General features: G+C 38.2%; 1 protein-coding gene across 2 annotated transcripts in view; it reads left to right on the top strand.

Moving 5' to 3' along the window:
• IL1RAPL2 (interleukin 1 receptor accessory protein like 2) overlaps positions 1 to 22,691 on the top strand; it is a 972,543-nt gene that overhangs the window by 486,745 nt on the left and 463,107 nt on the right. For both annotated transcript variants that reach the window (XM_037512149.2, XM_054695626.1), the window contains exon 3: positions 6,297 to 6,483. In XM_037512149.2, the coding sequence (XP_037368046.2) occupies positions 6,297 to 6,483 (187 nt within the window). The remainder of the gene's footprint in view (positions 1 to 6,296; positions 6,484 to 22,691) is intronic.

The following is a 22,691-nucleotide window of genomic DNA, read 5'->3' as shown; positions in this document are numbered from 1 at the left end:
CACTACCAGAGAATGTAGCCTCTGGAGTTAAGAGGCTTGTGTTCAAATCTCAACTTGATCATGTCTTACTGTAGATCTTGGGAGAGATCATTGGGCCTCATGTTTTTGCCTACATAAAATGAGAATAAAAGAATTGTCCTTATAAGGTTGGTGTATCACATACATGTTAAGAACTGTGAGGGATCTGAGATTTTACCTTACTTGCAAGTTAACATGACAGCCTGCCAGTTTCATGGGTGCTGGTAGAAGTAAAGAGACTCTTGGGTTAGAAACAATGGACAATTAATTATTTACAGCAATGGAAGTAGCAAGAATATCAGTATTCATATTGCTTCTCCAAACCCACTTCCCACAGGACAGTATACAGAGGGTCAGATGATATCTGCAAAAATAGTGGGTTGCATTATAGAAGAACCTCAAGCTTAGGAAACACAAATCTTTTTTAATAGGCCATAATCATGCCAGCTTTTTGCTCCAGAGGAAGACATAATGTTTTACAAGACTGTAAGCAAACCTGCCGTTTGCACTGAAGGGAGACTCTCTTTCTAGCTTCCAAGACTGTTCTCTATTCATACATCTTTGGAATGATTTCTGGGAGAAGGGACATTCATCACCTCTGCTCACAAGACATGCAGGAATGCAAGAGGCTCCTGAGAAATTGTCCCCCAACAATGAAAAAATTCATTTAAAGTACTTAGTACAGTACTTAGCATATAGTAAGTACTCAATAAAAATTAAGTGCCTTCACATTATCACCACTGTTAATGCTGTATCAAGTGACTTTCAAGCCAAAGTGTAAAAAGTAAGTCAAACATGTAGTTTCTTTAAAATGAATAAACAGTCAATGTATCTTGTTACTGTGGAAATCATATATTCTAAAAATCATTCAAGCTAAAAATTTATACTTCACCTTCATTTCAAAACAAACTGTCATTTATTTGGGGGCTGAACACTTAAGTTAGGTACTTACTCCAGGGAAAAATTTGTGTATATCATGTTCCATTTAATAAGGAACATAAGATGTAAGTGGTAAGTTCAAGTCACCATTCTCAAGGAAAGCAATTGCAATCTACCAGCTAAGGGCACAGATAGCTGGTTCAAGATCTGGCTGCCAATGATTGACTGAGATGTAGGCAAAGGAAAGGGAATTCTGAAATAAATCTTTAGATTTCATAGTAGAAGCATGTTTTCTAAATGGGAGTTGAAAAGGAGCATATGGATTTTTCAAGTATGTTTCAAATCCTTGGTCTTGCTTTTTCCCTTAGGGGACCCAATATGGTGAACATTTTCCTTTAGAATGACTTCTGGGGAAAAAAATAGATGTAATTTTTTTAAGTAGAGATTTTGACCTAAAGTAGTTAATATTAATTCTTTGGAATAGGAAATGAATAGGAAATGAGATTTATTCACAAATTTGCAAATTCTTCTTTGCTGTGCTTATTAGTGTAATTCTTTAGATGTTATCTTTACACATTTGCATTTTTTTCTTGGAGCTCCCCCAAGTTTGTATGGCCTAACCACAAGTTAGTTTGGTTGTTAACCCATGTTAGCATTAAATTTTGAGTAGCAGGTAGCTATGAGCCAAAACCTTGGTTGTAATCCACCTATATGAGCTTGGTTAAGTTATTCTTTTTGTGTCTGTGTTTTACTTCTCTGCAAAATGTAGATGATACTCATCCTGCCCATTTTCTTGCATTATTGGGAGAATGAAATAACATAAAAGATACATAAGCACTTTAAAGATTACAAATGCTTGCAATTGTGAGACATTGCTGCAATATCACTGCAGAAGCCCTTTGCTCATATTGAGCTTGAATGTGCTCCTTGTCATCCTCAGGATATGAAGGGAGGAGGGGAAAAAAGCCCCATCCCATTCTTGCACTCTGGTCAGTCTGCCTCTTCAAATTTGCACACTTCTAATTGTACCTAATGAAAAAAAAAAGAAAATATAAGGCAAAAAAGTATTATCTAGAGGAAAGAAGAATGTTACTATTAATAAAAAGGAACAATTTACTAGGGAAAAAAAAAGAAAAGGAACTTTTTTAGGTCCCAGTTGCAGGAAACATTTAAAATAGAACTGGCCTGGGGCAGTTTTCAAAATAAAATCTAAATAATGCAAGATTGTTAGCGGGAATTGTGCCAGCCCTGGATTACACAACTAATAAAAATCAACCTGAGTCTTAGACTGTCAGGCAACCTTGATAGTACCTTCCTCAGGTCAGTAACATTGACAGCAGGAATCATGCCAGACCTTATCTTCAAGTTCAAGAGACTTTGGTTGTCTTCAAGGACTTCATACTAGGGTTGTTCCTGGGTTAACAAGGAATTTATCAGTAGACTTTTACATGCTACAGACAAGAGCAAGAAGGAATTCATGCAGAGCCCTGTCCTAACATTCATGAATAAAGTTAGAGAAGACTGAAACATTTCTTCGTTCAATGCATGAACTACCCTATGATGTTTTCCTGTGTTCATTCTCATTCCAAGTTAATGCAGGTGCTACTGGCATGACCTATAACTTATATTTTGGAGGGGTAGAGGACTGAGCATATGACTCTCTTGTCTTGTCCTCAAAAACCTTGCCTAGAGTTCTGGGCTTTATTACAGATGATGTTTGTTTAATAAATGATCTGAAGGTTTATTGGAACTCTTTTTTTAAAAAATATTCATTTATTTATGCATACAAGAACTGGGGTGTAAGCCAGAGGTCAGGATTGGGGGGGAGTGTGAGCATTCACCAGAAAGAGTGGGAAGCTGATTGGAACTCTTAAACTAACAATTTGACTTGCAAAGTTCTAGCATCTGCCTAGTAGCTAGTACTGGTAATGGCTGAAAGTTCCTTCCTGACTTAGCTGCTTTCTCTTTTTTGACTTCCTTTTGTGCCTATGACAGTGTATATTTGTGACACTTGCAGACTTTTTATAGTTCTCTAGTATACTAGGTCTCTCACCCATTTGACTTCTTCCATACTCCTGTCAAGGAGCACCTCTAACTCATTGCATATTTTATCTCATTGCTGCCAGTGTATTGTTTTTTAGTATATTAGTGATAATAATTACTATATCACATATACATTATAATGTGAATAATATGCATGACAGTATAATCAGTAACAGCAATACAATAGTAATAACAACTACAGTTTATTAAATACTGTATGTCAAATGCTGTGTTAAACTTTTATGTGTTTGTGTGTGTGTATATATAAAATTATTTTAATAGTCAAGAGCAGTATAATGAGGTCAGGTGTTAGAATTATTCCATCTGAAAATGGTAAACATTTTTACTACAGCTTGAATAATGAAAGGAACTCCTTTCTTTTACCTGTAAAGGAGCACCATAAAGGACTACTCAACCTTGTTTTTTATTTTTATTTATTTATATATTGTAAAGATTTATTTATTTATGCATATAAGAACTGGGGTATGGGCCAGAGGTGCGAGGGGTGAGAGGATTCACCAGAGACAGAGTGGGAAACAGAACAGACAGACTGATTGAAAAACACTTCTGAGGGGAGCAGTGGGCGAGACAGGAGAGGTCTGCCGCACCATGTGGGTACCTCCCTGGCCGGCCAGGGAATCAAACTTATGCTGCAGTGGCTGAGGATAGTGTCATAGGTTGTGTCTTAACCTCTTGCACCACCAGGGAGGCCCTCATCCTTGTTTTTCAGTTGAGGAAACTGAGAATAAGAGAGACTGTATAACTTGCCTATAGACATAGTGTATATCTGTGATACTCTGACTTTTATAGTCCTCTGGTGTACTAGGCCTCTTACCCAGTTGAACTCTTCCAGACACCTGTCAAGTACCAGAATGCAGTGGATTTTAGATCAAAGCTGGTGCTTTGGTAAGAAACCACTATATACATAGGCCCTCATTTAGCCTTCCCTGTCTTCTCCCCAGGATTTCATAAAGTTGGATAGTAAGTTTATTTCAGGGCATTGGACAATTCTATCTATACCTCTTGTTGAGACTGCTATTCAACAGCTCTTTCTTTCCCTGGGGGTATGACACAATTATGAGGGAATATCTAATGGAGCAGATATGATCAAAGTCTGTAACAATAAGAACCATACTGACTGCCCAGCAAAGGTGATTATCTTTTGTCTGTGTTAAATATCATTTAAAAACCATGACTATCTTTCTTCCATCCCTCATATATAGCCTAGTCCTCTTTATCTCCCAGATGTAGCCAGAATATTCCTTCCTTTGCTGGTATGTTGATGAATAAACTTGGTTAATCCTTATTCTGGTGGTGCAAGGATACACACAAAATTATTCAGGGTCATATTTAAACAGGGGCTGTGATGTTTGACCAGTTGTATATCTGAGTCTGTAAAGCGGAAAGGGGGAATTAGTACTATATGGGGATGATGCAAAAGTGGAAAAGAGGAAATGTCTCTTGGATGCAAAATTTCTGGTGCCCATCATTTACTGAGCATCTACTGTCTATTCATTTAGGTCTCAAGGACAGTGAGAGGAACAAGAGCAGCAAATTCCTGGCTATACCTACTAACTAAATAAATGATAGAAGATCAGAGAAAAGAGCAAAAATAAAAGTCCAGAGCTTGCATAGATAGTGTGTTCAAAGAACAGCAGAAATTCCATTGAGACCATACCCTAATGAATGCAAGATAGGTGTTCTGATCAGCAAGATCATGTAAGGTCTTTAAAGGAAGGAAGGAGGCAAGCATGGCAATGTTGAACACTGAGGTATTGCAAATAGGGTCAAGTAGAGCCAAACTGATTGATCCAGACCTGACTTTCTTTCTTTCTTTTTTTTTTTAAGAAAGAAAAAGTTTATTGAGGAGAAAAGGAACAGAAATCAAACTTTACTTTCTTGTCTACGACTTTCAGAAACAATTCTGGTGACTTCAGCTTCATGATTTTTTTTAAAGAGTCTGCGAAGCATCTAACAAGAGAGTGAAATATTCTTACATTTGGTCCCCCATGGGCCTATCTTATACCCTTAGGGTTCTAGGAACCTTCATTGAGGAAGACAGAAAAAGCAATAGGTCACAGTCTACATTGTGTAATGGGGATGCATCTGAATACCAGAATGGGAATGGTTTGACAACATTCTTCTCAGATGACTCAGGGCATGGGCATAGTCAGGAATACTCTCCAGTGATTAGCTTCACTAGAAATCTAAATAGCATTTTGAGTAACTTAGTTCGCACACCCACGGGGCAGCAGGCATTTGCACTCCTGTTTTTTATATGATGCCTGGCATATTGTGAAATTTCAATGAGAACTAAGCAGTATGAATTGTAACAATCTTTTGAAACCATTAAAAAATTCTTGGTTGCCATGCTAATTCCATCTGTAAGGATTCCTGTCATTGTGTTATAGAACCCTTGGTTTTGAGGAGCCCTTGGCAATTTTATTTTTAATAATAGGTATCCCTTGATGTTTAGACTAGAGTTAGTCCTGAAATGTTCCACCAAGAGATTGACAGTTGACCTTCTCATCTTATCAGGCCACTTCTAATCTCTCCCTCACACACTAGTGTTATACTTGGTGTGGTTCATAGCTCTGAAAGTCTGTAGTAGAGGGTATGGAAATGTCATGGGCTATACATAGAGAAATAAAGGCAGAACTGTATTCCATAAATATTCTTATATAATGAGTTGGCCAGTTAATACACAATTTCTAAATGACCTTATGTTGAAATTCCTTTATAATGCTAGTGTTGGTAAATAAAATAATCCAGACTGACCACACTTTACTCTTTGTAGGCACTTGGAATTTGACTCCTTATATATTTCAGTAAACACCTTAAAAAGCTGTGTAATTTAATTGGTATCTTCTATATGTTGGTATTTTGTTGTTGTTGTGATTTGTTTTTTGGCACATGTCTTTGAAAGGAACTATTAGCTTAGACTCCAATGGCAAAATTAAACAATCCGTGTAATACCTGCTAAGGGACTGGCTCTAGGGGCAGAACAGAAATGGCCATAGCTCTAGTTACAGACATTTTTATAAGTTTTCACTGGGAGATTTTACACATTGCAAAATTTACCACTGGGAAAGAAGTCTGATTGTCTTATAGTTCAGAATATTGATATAGCTGTTCTATGTAGCTGTATAGTTATTTCATGGCCAGAGATGTCCACATTAGCATTTTGTTTCATATCTTCCTCTCAGTTGGAGTAGAAAACTGTTCTATGTTGTTTTGATGTTGTTTCTGATTTCTCGGCAAGGTCCTAAATGGAAAAGTCAATACTCCTGAAATATATAAAGTACAAAGTGGTAAACACCCAATAAAGCCATTTTGCTATTTCTCTGTTTCTACAGAAACTCGACATATTGCATGAAGGTGTCAATGTCCTTGACTGTTGCAGAGAATGAATCAGGCCTGTGCTACAATAGCAGGATCCGCTATTTAGAAAAATCTGAAGTCACTAAAAGAAAGGAGATCTCCTGCCCAGACATGGATGACTTTAAAAAGTTCGATCAGGAGCCTGATGTTGTATGGTACAAGGTAACTCAACGTGGTGTCGAATGCATTTTTTCCTTAAATCAATAGGTGGCTTGGGGATAGGAAAAGGGAACAATTTCATTCCTAGTATTTGGTATTAGATATTTTGCTGAGATGAATCAATAGATCCTCAGGTAAATAATTTAGGCATGTGACTCTAATATGCCACTGGTTTTCATACACTTCCATCAGTAGTTGTCAGAAGTCACCTCATCTTCTCCAACTGCTAAAAATAAGTAAAGTCTCCCTCTACCCCCAACTTATGAGAGCAAATGGGAACACGAGAGTGGGGATTTAAATAACACAAAGAAGTTATTTGAGGGCCATAGAAATATTACTTATTGTTAGGAGGAGGTCTGGCATACAAACAATAGCAACAGTTATCATGGTCTACATTGTAATAGCCACCACAGTCTTGCAGGCAAGAGAAATGGGCCCAGTGGAGGAGGTGTGAACACTGGAAATAATGATTTTTTTGGAAATAAATTACACTGAAAGGTTGAAAGGAAGAAAGTACTTACAGAGATGTGTTTAGAGTTAAGAGAACTGACAAGGGAGAGAACTGCAAATTACCACTGATAGGCCATCAATGGCCAGCAGAAGGAGCATTGTCACTGGAACCTGGAAACAGCAAAAGGGTACCTTGACCTTGGAGGAACCTATGAACTGTGGCATAAAGAGAGGGGGAATGGGCAGGAAAAATACCCTAATCTGTCTTAACTCCTGCCTTTCTTTTTCCTTTTAGTGCCTCCACTTACCCCTACTCTCCTCCCATGTAAACTCAAAGGTAGAAGTCAGAGGCCAAAAACAGGAGATATAATCAGTCTTAGCTTTCCTGGGCATTGAGTAGTGCATTCAAGAGCTGTGAATGTATAGAGGAGAGGAAGCAGAGAAATAATCATACACCATTCTCATTATGATGTTCTGGCTGCTCGTCTTGGGCCCTAGCGTCCTCTAACAGGGCTGAGTACCCCTTACTTGCTCTGAGCCACAGCGATTAACACCATGGTGGGGTTTTATATGTGACTGCCAGAAGTGACCTAGGAGGTTTTCTGCACTGGTGCTATCAGCTTTGTTGGAACCAAGCGTACATAAATGTATAGTGGTTTGATTCTATAGGGCCTGACACACTCTCAGTTCCCAGGGAAGCCTGAACCCTAATTTGCAACAGTCATGTTTTTGCATTTGAAATCCTTTCTGCCTTCACACCTGGGGGGGGTCTCATCAGTAGACACTGAGAGCATGGCCTCAGCAAGGACTTCCAAGCTCTATCTGAATTGTCTTCCCCATTTTTTTCTTTTCCTTTTTTTTTATTTCAAATTTATATTCCCCATACAATTACACCCCCCTTATTTTGACCCCAATCCCTCCTTTCCCCGCCCCCCACCTCCCATAGAGTGTCTCTGCTTCACAGTTGTTTGTTGATTTTTATATTTTCTTTCTTATAGTTATTCTTTTTCCTGGTCCGTTATTTAAGCTTTCTAGATTCCTGCTATGAGTGAAACCATCCGGTATTTTTCTTTTTCTTTCTGGCTTATTTCGCTGAGCATGATCCCTTCCAGCTCCATCCATGTTGCTGCAAATTGCATGTGTTTATCTTTTTCGAATGCTGAGTAATATTCCATGGTGTATATGGACCACATCTTCTTGATCCAGTCATCTATTTTTGGGCATTTGGGTTGTTTCCAAAGCTTAGCTATTGTAAATAGTGCTGCTATAAACATAGGGGTGCAGGTGCTCTTTGGAATTGATGTTTCTGTGTCCTTTGGGTAAATACTGGACTGAAACCATAAAATACACAGAAGGAAATATAGGCGAAACACTACATGATATGCACATCAAAGACATCTTTACAGACACATCACCCAAAGCAGTGATAGTGAAGGCAAAGATAAACAGCTGGGACTACATCAAATTAAAGAGCTTCTGCACAGCAAAAGAGACAATAACAAAAACAAAGAGAAACCCCACCGACTGGGAGAACATTTTTGTACACAACACTAATGATAAAGGATTGATCACAAAAATCTACAAAGAGCTGATGAGACTCAACAACAACAAAGAAAATAATCCAGACAAAAAATGGGCAGACGAGCTAAAAAGAAACTTTTCTGAAGAGGAAATGCAAATGGCCAACAGACATATGAAAAAATGTTCAACATCACTTGTAATCAGGGAAATGCAAATCAAAACTACAATGAGATACCATCTTACACCAGTGAGAATGGCACATATTAAAAAAACTAGCAACAACAAATGTTGGCGAGGGTGTGGAGAAAAAGGAACTCTTTTGCACTGTTGGTGGGAGTGCAAACTGGTCCAACCACTATGGGGAGCTGTGTGGAGATTTCTTGACCTACTAAGCATAGAGCTTCCATATGATCCAGCAATTCCCTTTTTTTTTTTTTCTTAATTAACATACTATTCTGACAGATAAAGTGGAATGTGATGTTTAATATACATAAATGCGGACTACCCATAATTCAGTAGGATCCTTCATATCATCATCAGCTTTATTAGTATTTGTTAGGCATCATTGTAACAAGTTTGGTCACTGCATTATCTCTTTGATATCTCAAAGCAACTCTGTGGGGTGGGAGCTCTTGTTCTCATTTAGTAGAGATAAAAACTCAGTTAGAGGAATGCAGAAACTTGTCCACATTTACTCAGCTAAGAAAGCCTGGTTGAGTAGTCAAGGTCATGTGGCTCCAGAGTTCACTTACTTAACCACTACACTCTCTTGCAGTGGGCCTGGGGCTACACCCAACCTTGATCTCCTTGGTCTCAGTTACAACACCTGTACATAGGAGCCCACAGAAAGAGCAAAAAGGCTTTATTTAGATTTATAGTTAAGGAAGGGAGGTTAACCAACTTAAGTGATAACAGCTAGGAGAAACATCCACGCCATTAGCCTTCTCTTAAATTACTCTTTCTACTGTCATCTGATCTTTCTGCTGAATTCTTTCTTCCTATATCTAGACATCACTTTCATCATTGTACACCAAAGCAATTTTTTCTTTGGGAAATGCTTACCTTCACACTTCCTTTGAAGTAGATCAACAATGGTGTAGCAATGGCTTTTCCAGTTCTGGCTGGATGATTACTATTTCTGTAGCACTTTACAACTGATAAATAATAATCCTGACAGCTGACATTTGTTGAGTTCTTACAATATGGTAAGTAATGTTTCCAGTGCTTTAAGTAGATTAACTCAATCTCTAGAATTACTCTGTGAGGTAGGTATTATTATGATCCCCATTTTATAGAAGAAATGACTGGAGACTCATGCAAGTTAAGTGACTTTAAAAAAGTCGCAAACAGTTGTGATTTGCAGTTTGGCTACTGGGCTCATTCTTCTTAGCCAGCACACTATACTAATGGATCAAGACCAAGCAACAAGATGAAAAGTTAAAGAGCCCTTGACAATCCCAAATGCATAGTTAACCCCATTTATCACACAAGTTTGCAGCAAAATCCCTGGGGGAAAATGTATTAATGTATTGGGGAAATGTTTTAATTCTCAGCCAATATTTCAGTAATCTGCCTGCTTACCTTGTAGTCTAGGCATTACCCTACTAGGCTGAGCATGAGGCATTATGATCTGGCTATAACAATGTAAACTGGAGAACACACTTTTCCAGTGTTCATTCCATTGCACACCTGTGGACCAAACAATAGACAAAGAATAGTCTACATTTTTCTGTGTTTGAAATTGTCTTCTCTACCCTAAGAGGGTCACTTCAGAGGCAGCTAAGTCAGAAAGATGTTGGGTTGTCTCTGCTGTGAAGATTTCTGTGCCAGAAAGCAACTGGAAAGTCTCTGAGCCCTATTATTTTTAGTAGTTACTGGAAGAAGAAACATGAGTTCACCTTCATGTCTATAAGTGGTACTTTTAGAATAAGAGATTCAAATAAACTTTTGTTCTTATATCTTCCCAAACACTGAAGATTCTGACTAACAATATAATACCTACAGTAGTTTTCTTTTATTGAGGTGACATTGGTTTATAATACTGTATATGATTTGGAGGTATAGGATCACATTGTTCAGGTGTCATATAGGATCACTTTGTTCAGGTGTTGTGATTATACCCCACACTCCACAAAGGCAGCCATAGTCCACTGTGTCCCCTTCCCATTTTGCTTCCCACCCTCTCCCTTCTCTGGTAGCCTCAGTTATATAGTCAGATTTCTGGGGGTTGTTACCTAGTTTTTATCTGATCCTTTCTTTTGTTTTTCTATATTGCACATGTGAGACACACCATATGGTATTTGTCTTTCTCCTTCTGACTTATTTTGCTTAGCATAATCCCCTCCAATCCATCCATTTTGTTGCAAAGGTCAAGAGGTTATTTTTTATATAAAACTGAATTATAGTCCATTGTGTATACACCACATCTTCCTAATCCACTCATCAGTCTTTGGTCACTGAGGTTATTTACATAGATTGGCTGTTGTAAATAGTGCTGCAGTGAATATAGGAATGTATATATCCCATTGAATTAGTGTTTTTCATTCTTTTAGTAGATAGGAGTAGAATTGCTGGATCATAGGTCTACTAGTCCTGCTGCTATGGAAAATAATATGGAGATGTCTCAAAATATGTATAGTGTGTTGACAGTGAAAAGTATGTGTGTTATATGATCTTTTGAAATATATGTGTGTGTGTGTGTGTGTGTGTGTGTGTTCTTTAAACTGGTTTATTTTCCTTTCATCACTGCTTTTTACTTTAATAATTTTTATCATTATACTTATCTTCTCTTATGGGTTTCCTCTCCTATCTGAAATATGCTAGTCTTTGAGGACTAGCCTTCCATTGCCTACATGCAATCACGCTAGATGTGAAGATAGGTGGCATGGGGTGGCATGGGGGCATACTCATGAGGATGACTGAAAAAGCCAATCCTGGTCATCCTTAGAATGTAAGAGTTATGTGTAAGGGGCCTATATAGCCACTGTATTTGTTTTAGGGGTATAACCTCACACCTCTACAACTGTATGTTACCACACCTACCACTAAAGCACCAATAATCGTCCACCTTAGTCCATTGGGTTGCTTTTCCCCTTTGCTCCCCACTCCCTACCTCCTTTTCTGGTAGTCTTAGTTCTACAGTCAGATTTCAAAGGTTTGTGAATTTTTTGTTTTTGTCTGTCCCTTTGCTTTGTTTCTTCATATTCTACATAGGAGTGAAGTCATTTGGTATTTGTCTTTTTCCTTCTGACTTATTTTGCTTAGTGTAATGGAGGGGCTACATTTTTAGCCTCTTCCCCTGACAGTGTATAAATGGAGCTTCCACATTCTAACAGAATATGCAATGATGTTAGTGTTTTCACAAACATTGAAATGAGATAAAGTTTCATTTCTTCATTGAACTCAAAACACTAGAACATCTTCGTTATTCACTGAGAACTCCAGTTGTCACCAGAATTGAGTCCCTTTACCCCATTTGTAAACCATAGAATCCCAAATAATTCATTAACCATTAAGATACAGATATATGCCTTGGGGTAAAAAACTCATTATGTGATTAGTTAACTCAGTTGATGAGAAGTTGATGTTAATGAAGTTAAGACTATCTTTTAGCATCCTCTTTATCTTGCCATATTATTTTAATTTCAGATGTTTATCAATTTGAATATTATGGATGATTGAGTATAAATTTAATCATTTGCACAGATGTTCGTTCATTCAACACATAATGGTTAGGTACCTAGCATGTACTAGGTAATACACTGGGACTCAGATAGTTAAGTGACAAAAAAAAAAAAAAAAAAAAAAAAAAAAAACATTTTCCTGGGGCCCTCCCTGGTGGCCTAGGGATTAAGTCTCAGCATTTATCAATGTTGCAGCCTGAGTTCAATCCCTGGCCAGGGAGCTGACCCACATGGTGCAGCAGACCTCTCCTGTCTCGTCTGCTGCTCCTCTCAGCAGTGTATTTCAGTAGATCCTCCTGTTCTGCTCCCTACTCTGTCTCTCATGAATCCTCTCACCCCCCACACACCTCTGGCCAGTTCTATGCATAAATAAAAAAAAAAATGAATCTTTAAAAAAGCATTTTCCTGTTCTCATGAAGAAATATAGGTAAGTTAGCAGCTTCTCTTCATGAAAGAGCTCCATGAAGAACAACTCCTACTTGACATCAACAGCATTTGTATCAAGTGAAAAATAGCAGGCATATTTCCGTTTTTAACCATAAACGTGAAGATCTTTGCAAAGGAAATTTTCTAAACAATACTAATATTTGCATAGTAGATAGTAGTTGACAGCAAAATTTCTTAAATCTTTTTATATTATAGTGCACATAGAAAATGACAATATGGCACAGTGAGATTATTTGATGAAATGCCCTGTAGAATTGAACTGCTCTGGGGCCCATGTGGCTAACTTAGGATCGAGGCACACATAAGTATGCCTGTACGCTAGTGACTCTCCTCTAGTACCACGGGTGCTGTGGCCTTTTGCTTTGCAGTTCTGCTTCTTTTCCATAAAATGACACATACAATTTTTTGCCTCAAGATGGCTGAATGAATCTGTCCTGGTTTTCCTCAAACTGCAAAGGATATATGTGGAGGGGGAGCTGTATCTCCTCTATCTGAAATTCATTAGTTAGCAAAAGAAAGTGAGGCTTCTTATTGGCAGCTGACTTTCTAGTCTTTTTACAGGGGGCAAACCTGAAATTGCTTGTGGAGGGTCACTTAGCTAACACATGGCCAATTATAGGTTCCAATCCTGAACTTCTGACTTCTTATAACATTATTATAACACTGCTCTGATTCCTCTGTGAAGTGCATATCTTAATACACTTGGATCATTGAGGTAAACAGAATTTTCTGTGAACATTGATACTTTGGAAACAGCTCCTAAACTCCTTCTGAGGTGCTCCTTAGTGGCTCTAATTGTTCAAACATACTCAAATAAACCAGAGTGGATTTCTTCAGGTCAAATTGGAGATAAGTATATGGAATTATATAATATCATTGGGATCTTAGAGTCCATCCAACACAATTCACTTCTCTTATATGCAGGTCCTCGAATAACAATGTTTTGTTCTATGTCATTTTGTTAAAACATTGATGTGAAAAAAACCAATCCTGGCCTACATTTAAAGGATATTATTCAAGTACCTATTTCATTATCGTCTTTTTGCTTGAAGTAGCAGTTTCCAAGAACCTATCGACAATTTTAAGTGAGGACTTCCTGTGCTACATATCTTAATAGTTTTTGATGTCTAATTTTAAATTCTCTTGTTGCTCAAAGGCACATCTTAAAAGAGCATGAATATACCAATGGAGGAATTGCATTGTTGGCCATTTTTCATTTCCACCTACAAATATTCAAAGACTTCAGGTTTTTAGAGGGCTGGTAAAATTCTGTCTTCTCATACAGTAAAAAAATAAATTAGGGCCTCTCCTGGTGGTGCAGCGGTTGAGTGCTGGACTGCGAAGCTGCCCGCAGCCTCTGCAGCACCTATTTGATTCCCGGCTGCCAGGTGAGGGTCCCACATGGCATGCAGACATCTCCTGCCTCACCCACTGCTCCCCTTAGCAGTGTACTTTGGTCCTTCTGCCTGTTCTGCTTCCCGCTCTGGCTCTGGTGAATTCTGTCACCCTCCCGCGCTTCTGACTGTACCCAGTGCTTGTATAAATAAATAAATAAATAAAAATCTTTGAAAAAAATTAGTTTATTCAGATTAGCTCAAATGTGTACATTTTCATATTTTTAATAAATTAAAGATTTTTGAAACAATTGTGGAAGATTTTCAAAGATTAATAAAATCTGTACTTTTTGTGACAAAATTTTGATAACGGTTTAATTTGGGTAATAGGTATATGGAAATTATTTAAACTGTTCTCCCAACTTTCTGGTATGTTTGAAATTGTCCGTTAGAAATTATTCTTAAATCTTTAGGGAAGGATAATATACTATATCTAAACATTTACAAAATCTCCCAAGTCTCTCATATTACAGTATGCTTTATAAATTCTATCTGAACAATTTTATGCTTAATTTTATTTATTTCTCATGGTAATAATTAATACTTGTAGAATACTGTGAGATCATTGCAATAACCTTATGAGATTGATATTGCTGCCATTAGGCAAAAAAAGGGCAAAAATCCAAACATGTGTTGCTTTCTTCTACAAGAAAGCTAGCAAGACATCTCACCTAAATTTTCTTTTTTTTTAACATAGACTTGTTTCTGAAAACATTAATCTTTTTTGTAATTCTCCAACTTTGTTCTTTTTAATTTTTAAAAATTGTATTGCTGTTTACTGGGGCAATAGTCTTTATTTTTTATTTTTTTAAAGATGTATTTATTTATGTATACAAGATCTGGGGTACAGGCCAGAGGTGCGGGGGATGAAGATTCACCAGAGACAGTGGGGAGCAGAACAGGCGGATTGACTGAAATACACTGCTGAGGGGAACAGTGCGCGAGACAGGAGAGGTCTGCTGTGCCATGTGGGTCACCTCCCTGGACAGGGATCGAACTGGTGCTGCAGTTGTTGCAGATAGCTTCATAGTGCTTACACTTAACACCTTGCGCCACCAGGAAGGCCCCTGGGGTAACAGTCTTTAGATGTAGGTTACCACACCATGCTCAGCACCAAAGTGTCAGCCATCTTCCACCATAGTCCATTGGTCAGTCTCTCTCTACCTTGTTACACCCCCCCCCCACTTTGGTAGCCTCAATTCTGAAGTTAGATATTTATTACTTAGCTATAAAACAAAGAAATCTTTCCATTTGTTACAACATAGAAGGAGGTAGGGGGATTGTGCTAAGTGGAATAAGTCAGAAGGGGAAAGAGAAATACTGACTGATTTCACTCATGTGAAATCTAAGAAAATAAAGGGTCTGACAATTTTTTAAGGGGAAAATGTTCATTGGACACATCATAATACCATAGGTCAAATGACCAATACGTCTTGCTAAAAATGATGGTTTACCAAATGCTTGGTGTTTTAAGTCCCTTTGGGGTGGTAATTGATAAGTGCATTCTTTTGTAACTGAAGGATTAGTTTCATCCTTAAAATTTTTATTTCATAACTAGAAATTTCAAAGATGCCTTTATCCAGCAGGAATGAAGGCTTTAGTTTGGTGTGCCCCAACTCCAGCTTCATGGGATTTAAAATCCATTTGTCCTTGTTTTTGTGTCTAGATAAGGCATTAGAAGTGGGAAGGGGTCCTTTACTATTTGTAAATTATAAAGAAGTGCTAATATAGGAGGAAGGGGCATTTGATATCTATTTGATGATGATAAGCACTGGTACTTGAATGGGGACCAGGAGTCTAGTCATTATTCCACCATTAATGAAGATTAGTAGATGAATGTTGCGGAATCATAATTTCCCCACATATATATTAGATGTAATAATATCTGTCATATATTCCAGGCATTTTTTTAAATTCCATTGTATAAATTATTGATATCTGTTATTACTATAGAAAGGGAAAGATTATGTAGGGGGGTCGGCAATTTCTGGGGGAAATAGGAAAGACAGTGAGTCATCACCCCTGTGTCTCAGAATACTGGGCAAGACCCAAAAACAGACACACAGAGAAGAACAAAAAGGGATTATTCACATAGGGAGTGAGGAAAAGGGAGAGCTGAGAGAAAAATGAAAATAAAATCTGTTGGCTAGGGGCCTCCCCGGTGGCACAGCGGTTGAACGCTGGGTTGTGAAGCTGCCCGCAGCCTCTGCAGCGCCTGTTCCATCCCCGGCTGCTCCCCGGCCACCGGAGGAAGGTCGCGCATGGCACGCAGACCTCTCCTGCCGCCCCGCTGCTCACCTCAGCAGTGTACTTCGGTCCTTCTGCCTGCTCTGCTCCCAGCTCTGGTGAATTCTCTTGCCCTCCCGCGCTTCTGACTGTACCCAGTGCTTGCATAAATCAATCAATCAATCAATCAATCAATCAATCTTTAAAAAAAATATATCTGTTGGCTAGTAATTGGCTAGAGGCCGTCTGCTTTATCCCAGATAGGCTCGCTGGGCAGAGATGAGGGAGCAAGCAGCAGCCCCACATGGTACAAAGACGGGCTGGCCTGCACTCTGTCATTTTAAAGTCCACATGGTGGCGCCTCTCCACTCCCTGTTGCCTTTGCCAACTCCAGCTTTGGGGACAAGGGGGCAGACTCTGGATCCCACAGCAGTGATGCCTCTGTGTTTCAGACAGCCTAGGGTGGGCAGTGGGTCTTGATCCACTTCCAGCCACCTGCAGGATTGCTTTCTAAGAAGCTATCAGTAGGAGCAGGAATCCCCAGAGCAGGGCGAGTGCAGCAAGGGGCAGTGGGCAGCTGTGGCCCCATCGAACTGGCTTGTAGGCTGCTTCTCTAACAGTTACATGGAAAGCTGGAAATAGAGTTACCTAAGATATCTCAGATTCGAATTAGGAACTTTATATTGAGCTTTAAAGCCCTGTTATTCTGGATAATTCACAAACAGTAATTCGTCCCTTTATACCATTTTGTATTTTGGCAAATACATACACCGTGATGAAGATATATTGATAGAACATTTCTATGACTTCTAGTTCCTCCTTACCCCTTTGAAGTCAGTCAGTCCTTTGTAGTCACTCAACTCCTGTCCTTTGTAAAAACCCATCTGATTTCTGTTCCTATAATTTTACATTTTCCAGAATTTCAAATAAATGGAATAGTATGATATTTAGCCTCCTTGGCCTTCATTCATTCAGTATAATGCATTAGAAATGTGCCTGTGTTGTGGTATGTATCAATAATTCATTCCTTTTATTGCTGAGTCGCAGTAGTCCAGTATGCCACCGTCTAGCTTTGTCACTCTTTAGCCATTCGCCTGTTGATGACCATTGGAGTTGCTGTGGCATTTGGTGATTAGGAATAAAACTGTTATAAGGTTGAGTTTTAACTATACAATTTCTTGACTTATCAAAATGATGTATTTTGTTAACCTTTCTATTCTTGAGATGTGTATAATTTTCTCAAACTTAACAGCAATTTGCTGTTGATCTTTTTCTGAATTGTTAATAAGAATCCAGTTTTAGAAGGAACTTCATATATATCCTTAATATCATCCAAGTGATACAAACAGATCAAAGCAAATTACAGCCTCTTAAACAATGTCCTTTTCTACAGTCTCAATAACGTTTGTGTATCCACTACAGTGATCTTTCATCGGGGACCATCTGATCATAGGATGCCACTATTAAAGCACTCCAGTGAGCCTATAAAATCATTCAGTTACTGGTTCCTTATTATTGAGTATATTTCCAGGGCCCAGCACTGTGCCAAATATGTCTATTAATTATTTAATTCTTAGAACAGCCTTATGAGGTAGGTTATATGGTGGCAGAACTGGATTTGAACCCTGACAATGTGCTAGTAACCTGGAATGGAATTAAACGTAGAATAAGGTCTAAGTCTACTCAGTGCAACACAGTAGGGCAAACTATTCTCTCTCTCTCTCTCTCTCTCTCTCTCTCTCACACACACACACACACACACACACACACACACACATTGTTTTTTATATTCACTCCATGCTTTTTCACATCTGGGTGCTTCTATACCTGTTGTTCCCTCTGTCCAGTATTTTCTACCTGCCTGAAATTTCTATATTGTATACAACTTAGCTTTGCTTCTTAGGGTAGCCTACCTGTTCACCAAACTTCTGTCCATGCCCAGTCTGCTGTAATCTTGCATGATCCAGCATTAGAATTCCTTTAAATATATCTTCTTTTCTGGAATTCTCATTATACTCATGTTATACTTTTTGTATAACTTCTATCATAGTTCTTGATATTTGTTCCATTATTTTTTTCTTTGATCTTCAGTTTGGGAGATTCCTACTTACATGTCTTTAAACATCCTAATTCTTTACTCAGCCACCTTTGGTCTATTAATGTGCCCAGCAGACGTATTCTTGCTATTGTATTATTTTGATTTCTGGCTTTCTCTTCATTCTTCCTAAGAATTTACACCTCCTTTGTTCTTACATGTTGCCCACTATTTCTACTATAGCCATTGCATATAAGTCCTATTTATTTTATATTTCTAGTCTGGTAATTCCAAAATCTCTGCCATATCTGAGTCTGGTTTTGAGGGTTGTACTCTCTCTTCAAACTTCTTTTGACTTTTAGTATGCTTTGTAAATGTTCATTTAAAAGCCAGACATGATGTGCTGAGTAAGAGAAACAGATGTAGTAGATGTTTAGTATGAAGTTTTATCTGGCTAAGAGACTATGTTTAGTACTTACTGTAGCTATAGGTGTTGAAAGCTAAATTCCCTCTTGTGTCCTTGTTTTTCACTTTCATGTTCTCTTTGGATTTTCCTAGAAACTTCTTAAATCTGGTCTGAGTTGTGTATTAGCTTGTTATTATACAGGACCCCTGTTGGTAAGGTGTTGGAGAAAGGGAAGCATTCTGCAATCCTGTGATTAGATTTTAGTCTGTCAATGAGCGTTGTCCCAGGACATTGACCATCACAAGTGTGTCTCAGTTTCCCTCCCCCCATTAGGAGAGACTGGAAGGATAGAGGGGGTCGGAGCTGGATATTTTTCTTTTCCTATTTCAAAGGCTAAATGAACTGGGGTTGAATATTTTCTTCTCTTACTTTGAAGGGTTGAGGGGGCTGAAGGTCCTTTAAGTTCAGGGTGTTATTAAGGAGAAGAGAGGTCCTTGGTTATATTTGAAAATGGTCCTTTCCCCTTTTGTCTACCAGAATTACGAGGATGTTTTTCTCCGATCTTCACTGTGGGAACCTCATGGGACTCTGGAGGTAATCTCACAAAAGTGTGCCCTCTCTAAACTGGGGCACCAGGGCTTTGTATTTCTCAAGCAAGTTCACAATCAGTCTGCAGAAACTGGTCCGTTTTCCTTTAAGTGTTCCTACTAGTTGCTGGCTTCTTCTGCTCCAAGTTAGCTGTGATTTTCTGTATTTACCTGTCTTTCCAGATTCTGGGACAGTGGTTTTCACTATGACCTCAATTATGTGATGGATATAGGGGTTGTTGGTTTTAAATTTGTTCAACCTTTTTTCTTGTTGTGAGGTTGATAGTGACAACTTCCAAGCCCTTGACATGTCAGAAAGTAGAAGTTAATCACAGCCTAATCTAGTAATTACAACTTTAGATTGTCTACAGCAGTCTATAGAAATGTGAATGCCATTAACTCTTGACAACCATTAATATATCATAGCAGATGTGGATGTAATCTGAAAGCAGAGTACTTAGGACAATAACAATAATTGAATAATAATATTTATTGAGTTTAAGTATGTGATAGTCTATGTTACAAAGCATTTGCTTTCATTGCCTCATTTAATTCTCATTATCACCTCCTTTGGTAAATATTGCCACTTTTTCACCCTTTTTATTGAGTTAACAGTTTATATTACTACATAGGTTTCAGGTGTACAGTTTCTTGTCTCAGCAACTGTGTATTTCTCCCCACTGCCACCACCAAAAATTCAATTACAGTCTACCACCAAGCTATCCCTCCCTGTTCCTTAGAGTTTGACCGTAGGGTTTGGTTTTTGTTGTTGTATTTTATTGCTTTTGCTATTCTTTATATTCTACAAATGAGTGAAATCATGGAGTATTTGTTTTTCTCTTTTTGATTTATTTCACTTAGCATAATCCCCTCAAGTTCCATCTATACTGTTGAAAATGGCAAGATTTCTTTTGTGTTTTAGGTTTCTGCTTTGTGGTTACCATGAGGTTCTGATATAAGATCTTATGAACATATTGATCTATACTGAGTTGCTAGCTATTTATAATTGAACACATTGCAAAATTGCATTTTTACTCCCCTTGCACGCATGTTTTCTATTTTTGGTGTCTCACTTTATATCCTTGGTTCTATAAATCCCTGGAGTAGTTGTTATAACTTTAATTTTTCTATTTTCCTATTTTAATCTTCATTTTGATTTATAGGTAGTCAGTCCACTGCTTTTACTGTGCGTTTACCTTTTTTTCTTCTTTTTTTTAGAAGATCCCCTTAGCATTTTCTGTAATGCCACTTTAGTGGTGATGAATTTCTCTTTAGCTTTTGCTTATCTGGAAAGCTCTTGCTCTCTCCTTCAAATCAGAATGACAGTCTTACTAGGTATAGAATTCTTGGTAGAGTTTCTTTCTTTCTGCACTTTGAACATGTTATGCCACTCTCTTCTGGCCTGTAAGGCTGTGTTTGAAATGTATGATGATAGCCTTATGGGGTTTCCCATGTATGTAATACATTACTTTTCTTTTACTGCATTTAAAACTATCTTTAATTCTTGCCATTTCAATTGTGTATGTTGGTGTGGGTTTCTTTGGGTTCCTCTTGTTTGGAATTCTCTCGGATTCTTACACCTGGATATCTGCTTCCTTCCCCAGATTAGGGAAGCTTTTGGTGATTATTTCCTGAAATATTTTTTTTTTGTAGTGCTTTCCCTCTCTCCATCTGCTGGGATCCCTCAAATCTAAATATTCTTCTTCTTGATGTTGTCTTGGATATCTTTTAGGGTATTGTCATTTGTTAATTTTTTTTTTCATTTTTCTACTCTGTGTAGTTGAGTCCTATTTTGTCTTCAACTCACTTATTGTTTCCTCTGCTTTATCCATTCTGTTATTGGACCCCTCTCTTTTATTTTTTAGCTCTATTATTATATTCTTCAGTTCTTCTTCTGAAGTTTGGAAGTTTCTTAATTTTTCTAGTTCACCCACTCTTCTCTCAAGATGAGTGAACATCTTTATAACCATTTCTTTGAATTTTTACCTCAGGTAGTTTGCTTATCTCCATTTCTTAACCTTTTCCCAGAGTTTTGTTTTGTTTTTATTCATCTGGTCATGTTTTTCCTATTTTCTCATTTTGCGTGGTTCTCTGTGTTTACTTGTATGTTTCAGGCAACACTACTATTTGTTTTAGTGCTAAAGGTCTAGTCTTATGTTGGTGATATCACATGGTATTCTGGAAAAAACTGGTTTCCCAAATTGGTCACTTGAGGTATGCCCCTTTGTTGGTTGCCCTTACCTGCCTGCTGTGTCAGGGCAACCCTATGGTAAGATTTTCAGTTATGCCAGACAGTGGTACTTTGGTTGGATTTGATCTTGACTCTGGACTAAGGTTTAGTAGAATGTTGTTTTTGTGGATCTGGACTTGGCATGTGGCTGCCTGCTGTTGTGGGATGTGTTCAGTGTGTCTAGCCTGCCTGCCATGTGTGTCTAGCCTGCCTGCCATGCTGGTGTTTGCTGATCCAGCAGCCGTGTGCAGTTCCAGCAGTAGCCCACAGTGGAAGTGTGGCCCTTAGCCAGCTAGGTAGGTGGCAAGAGGTGCTCTGGGGTAGCTGGGCTGCTGGTAGTCACCACTTGTTTTTATAGCTGAAGCAACTGAAGCTGATATCAATTAAGTAGCATGCTCAGGAGCCTACAACTTGAGATCCCAATCCAAATACTTTTGTCTAGAACTTATACCCTAAAGCACTCTCAGCCTTCACCTTCAACATGAGGACTGTGAAAATAGAAAGTGGGAGAAACAGAGCTGGGGAAGGGAAGGATTCCCTAATGTGGGTTATTCTAGGCATTTGGAGTAGAGACAAAACTGAAAGGGTCGATACCTAATCCCACACTGTGCTTCTATCTCTCTTATCTTTAAATAGAAGAAAACTCAGGCATATATCTAGATGCTGTGGGGAATAGTCCAGTCTCCAGGGGAAAGTGGAGAAGCTGGACCTGATGGGATTGGTGTTAGGCATTTGAACAAAGGTACTTTGAGTATCAGATATTGTATATTGGCTTATCATTGCATAGCTGCTTTGTGTCTGAACCTCAGAACACAATAATAATTAAAATGAGCCTGGTGTTCTAGTCATGAGGAATAAGTTGTGTGCTTTGAATAGCACTGAAGTCACCATAACCACCAAAAAATCAAACTGATGTAGAAAGGCCTGTGGGTATGATGACGATGTATCAAAAGTTGCCTATAACTGTAGGTGTTGCATAGATCAGATTGGAAACTCCAAGATTAAAATGTGACTAGCAACAGGTTGTTCTAAGAGGATTGGTTAACAGATGTTTCTGTTGTGCATACTGAGCTTTCAACCCAGAAACTGATGGCAAATTACATCTGCCATTCAGAATTGCTGGAAGGGGGAAAAACTTTAAAGGCTGACATTATTTTGACTGACCAAAGATGTGCTACTGAAAACTGCTCTTTTTTTTTTTTTTAAAGATTTATTTATTTATTATTTATACA

The sequence above is a fragment of the Talpa occidentalis genome, unplaced genomic scaffold, assembly GCF_014898055.3.
Source record: "Talpa occidentalis isolate TD23 unplaced genomic scaffold, MPIMG_talOcc4v2.1 talOcc4.15, whole genome shotgun sequence".
Classification (NCBI taxonomy): Eukaryota; Metazoa; Chordata; class Mammalia; order Eulipotyphla; family Talpidae; genus Talpa; species Talpa occidentalis.
The sequence above is the reverse complement of the archived record's forward strand: the minus strand, read 5'-3'. Positions and strand labels throughout refer to the sequence as shown.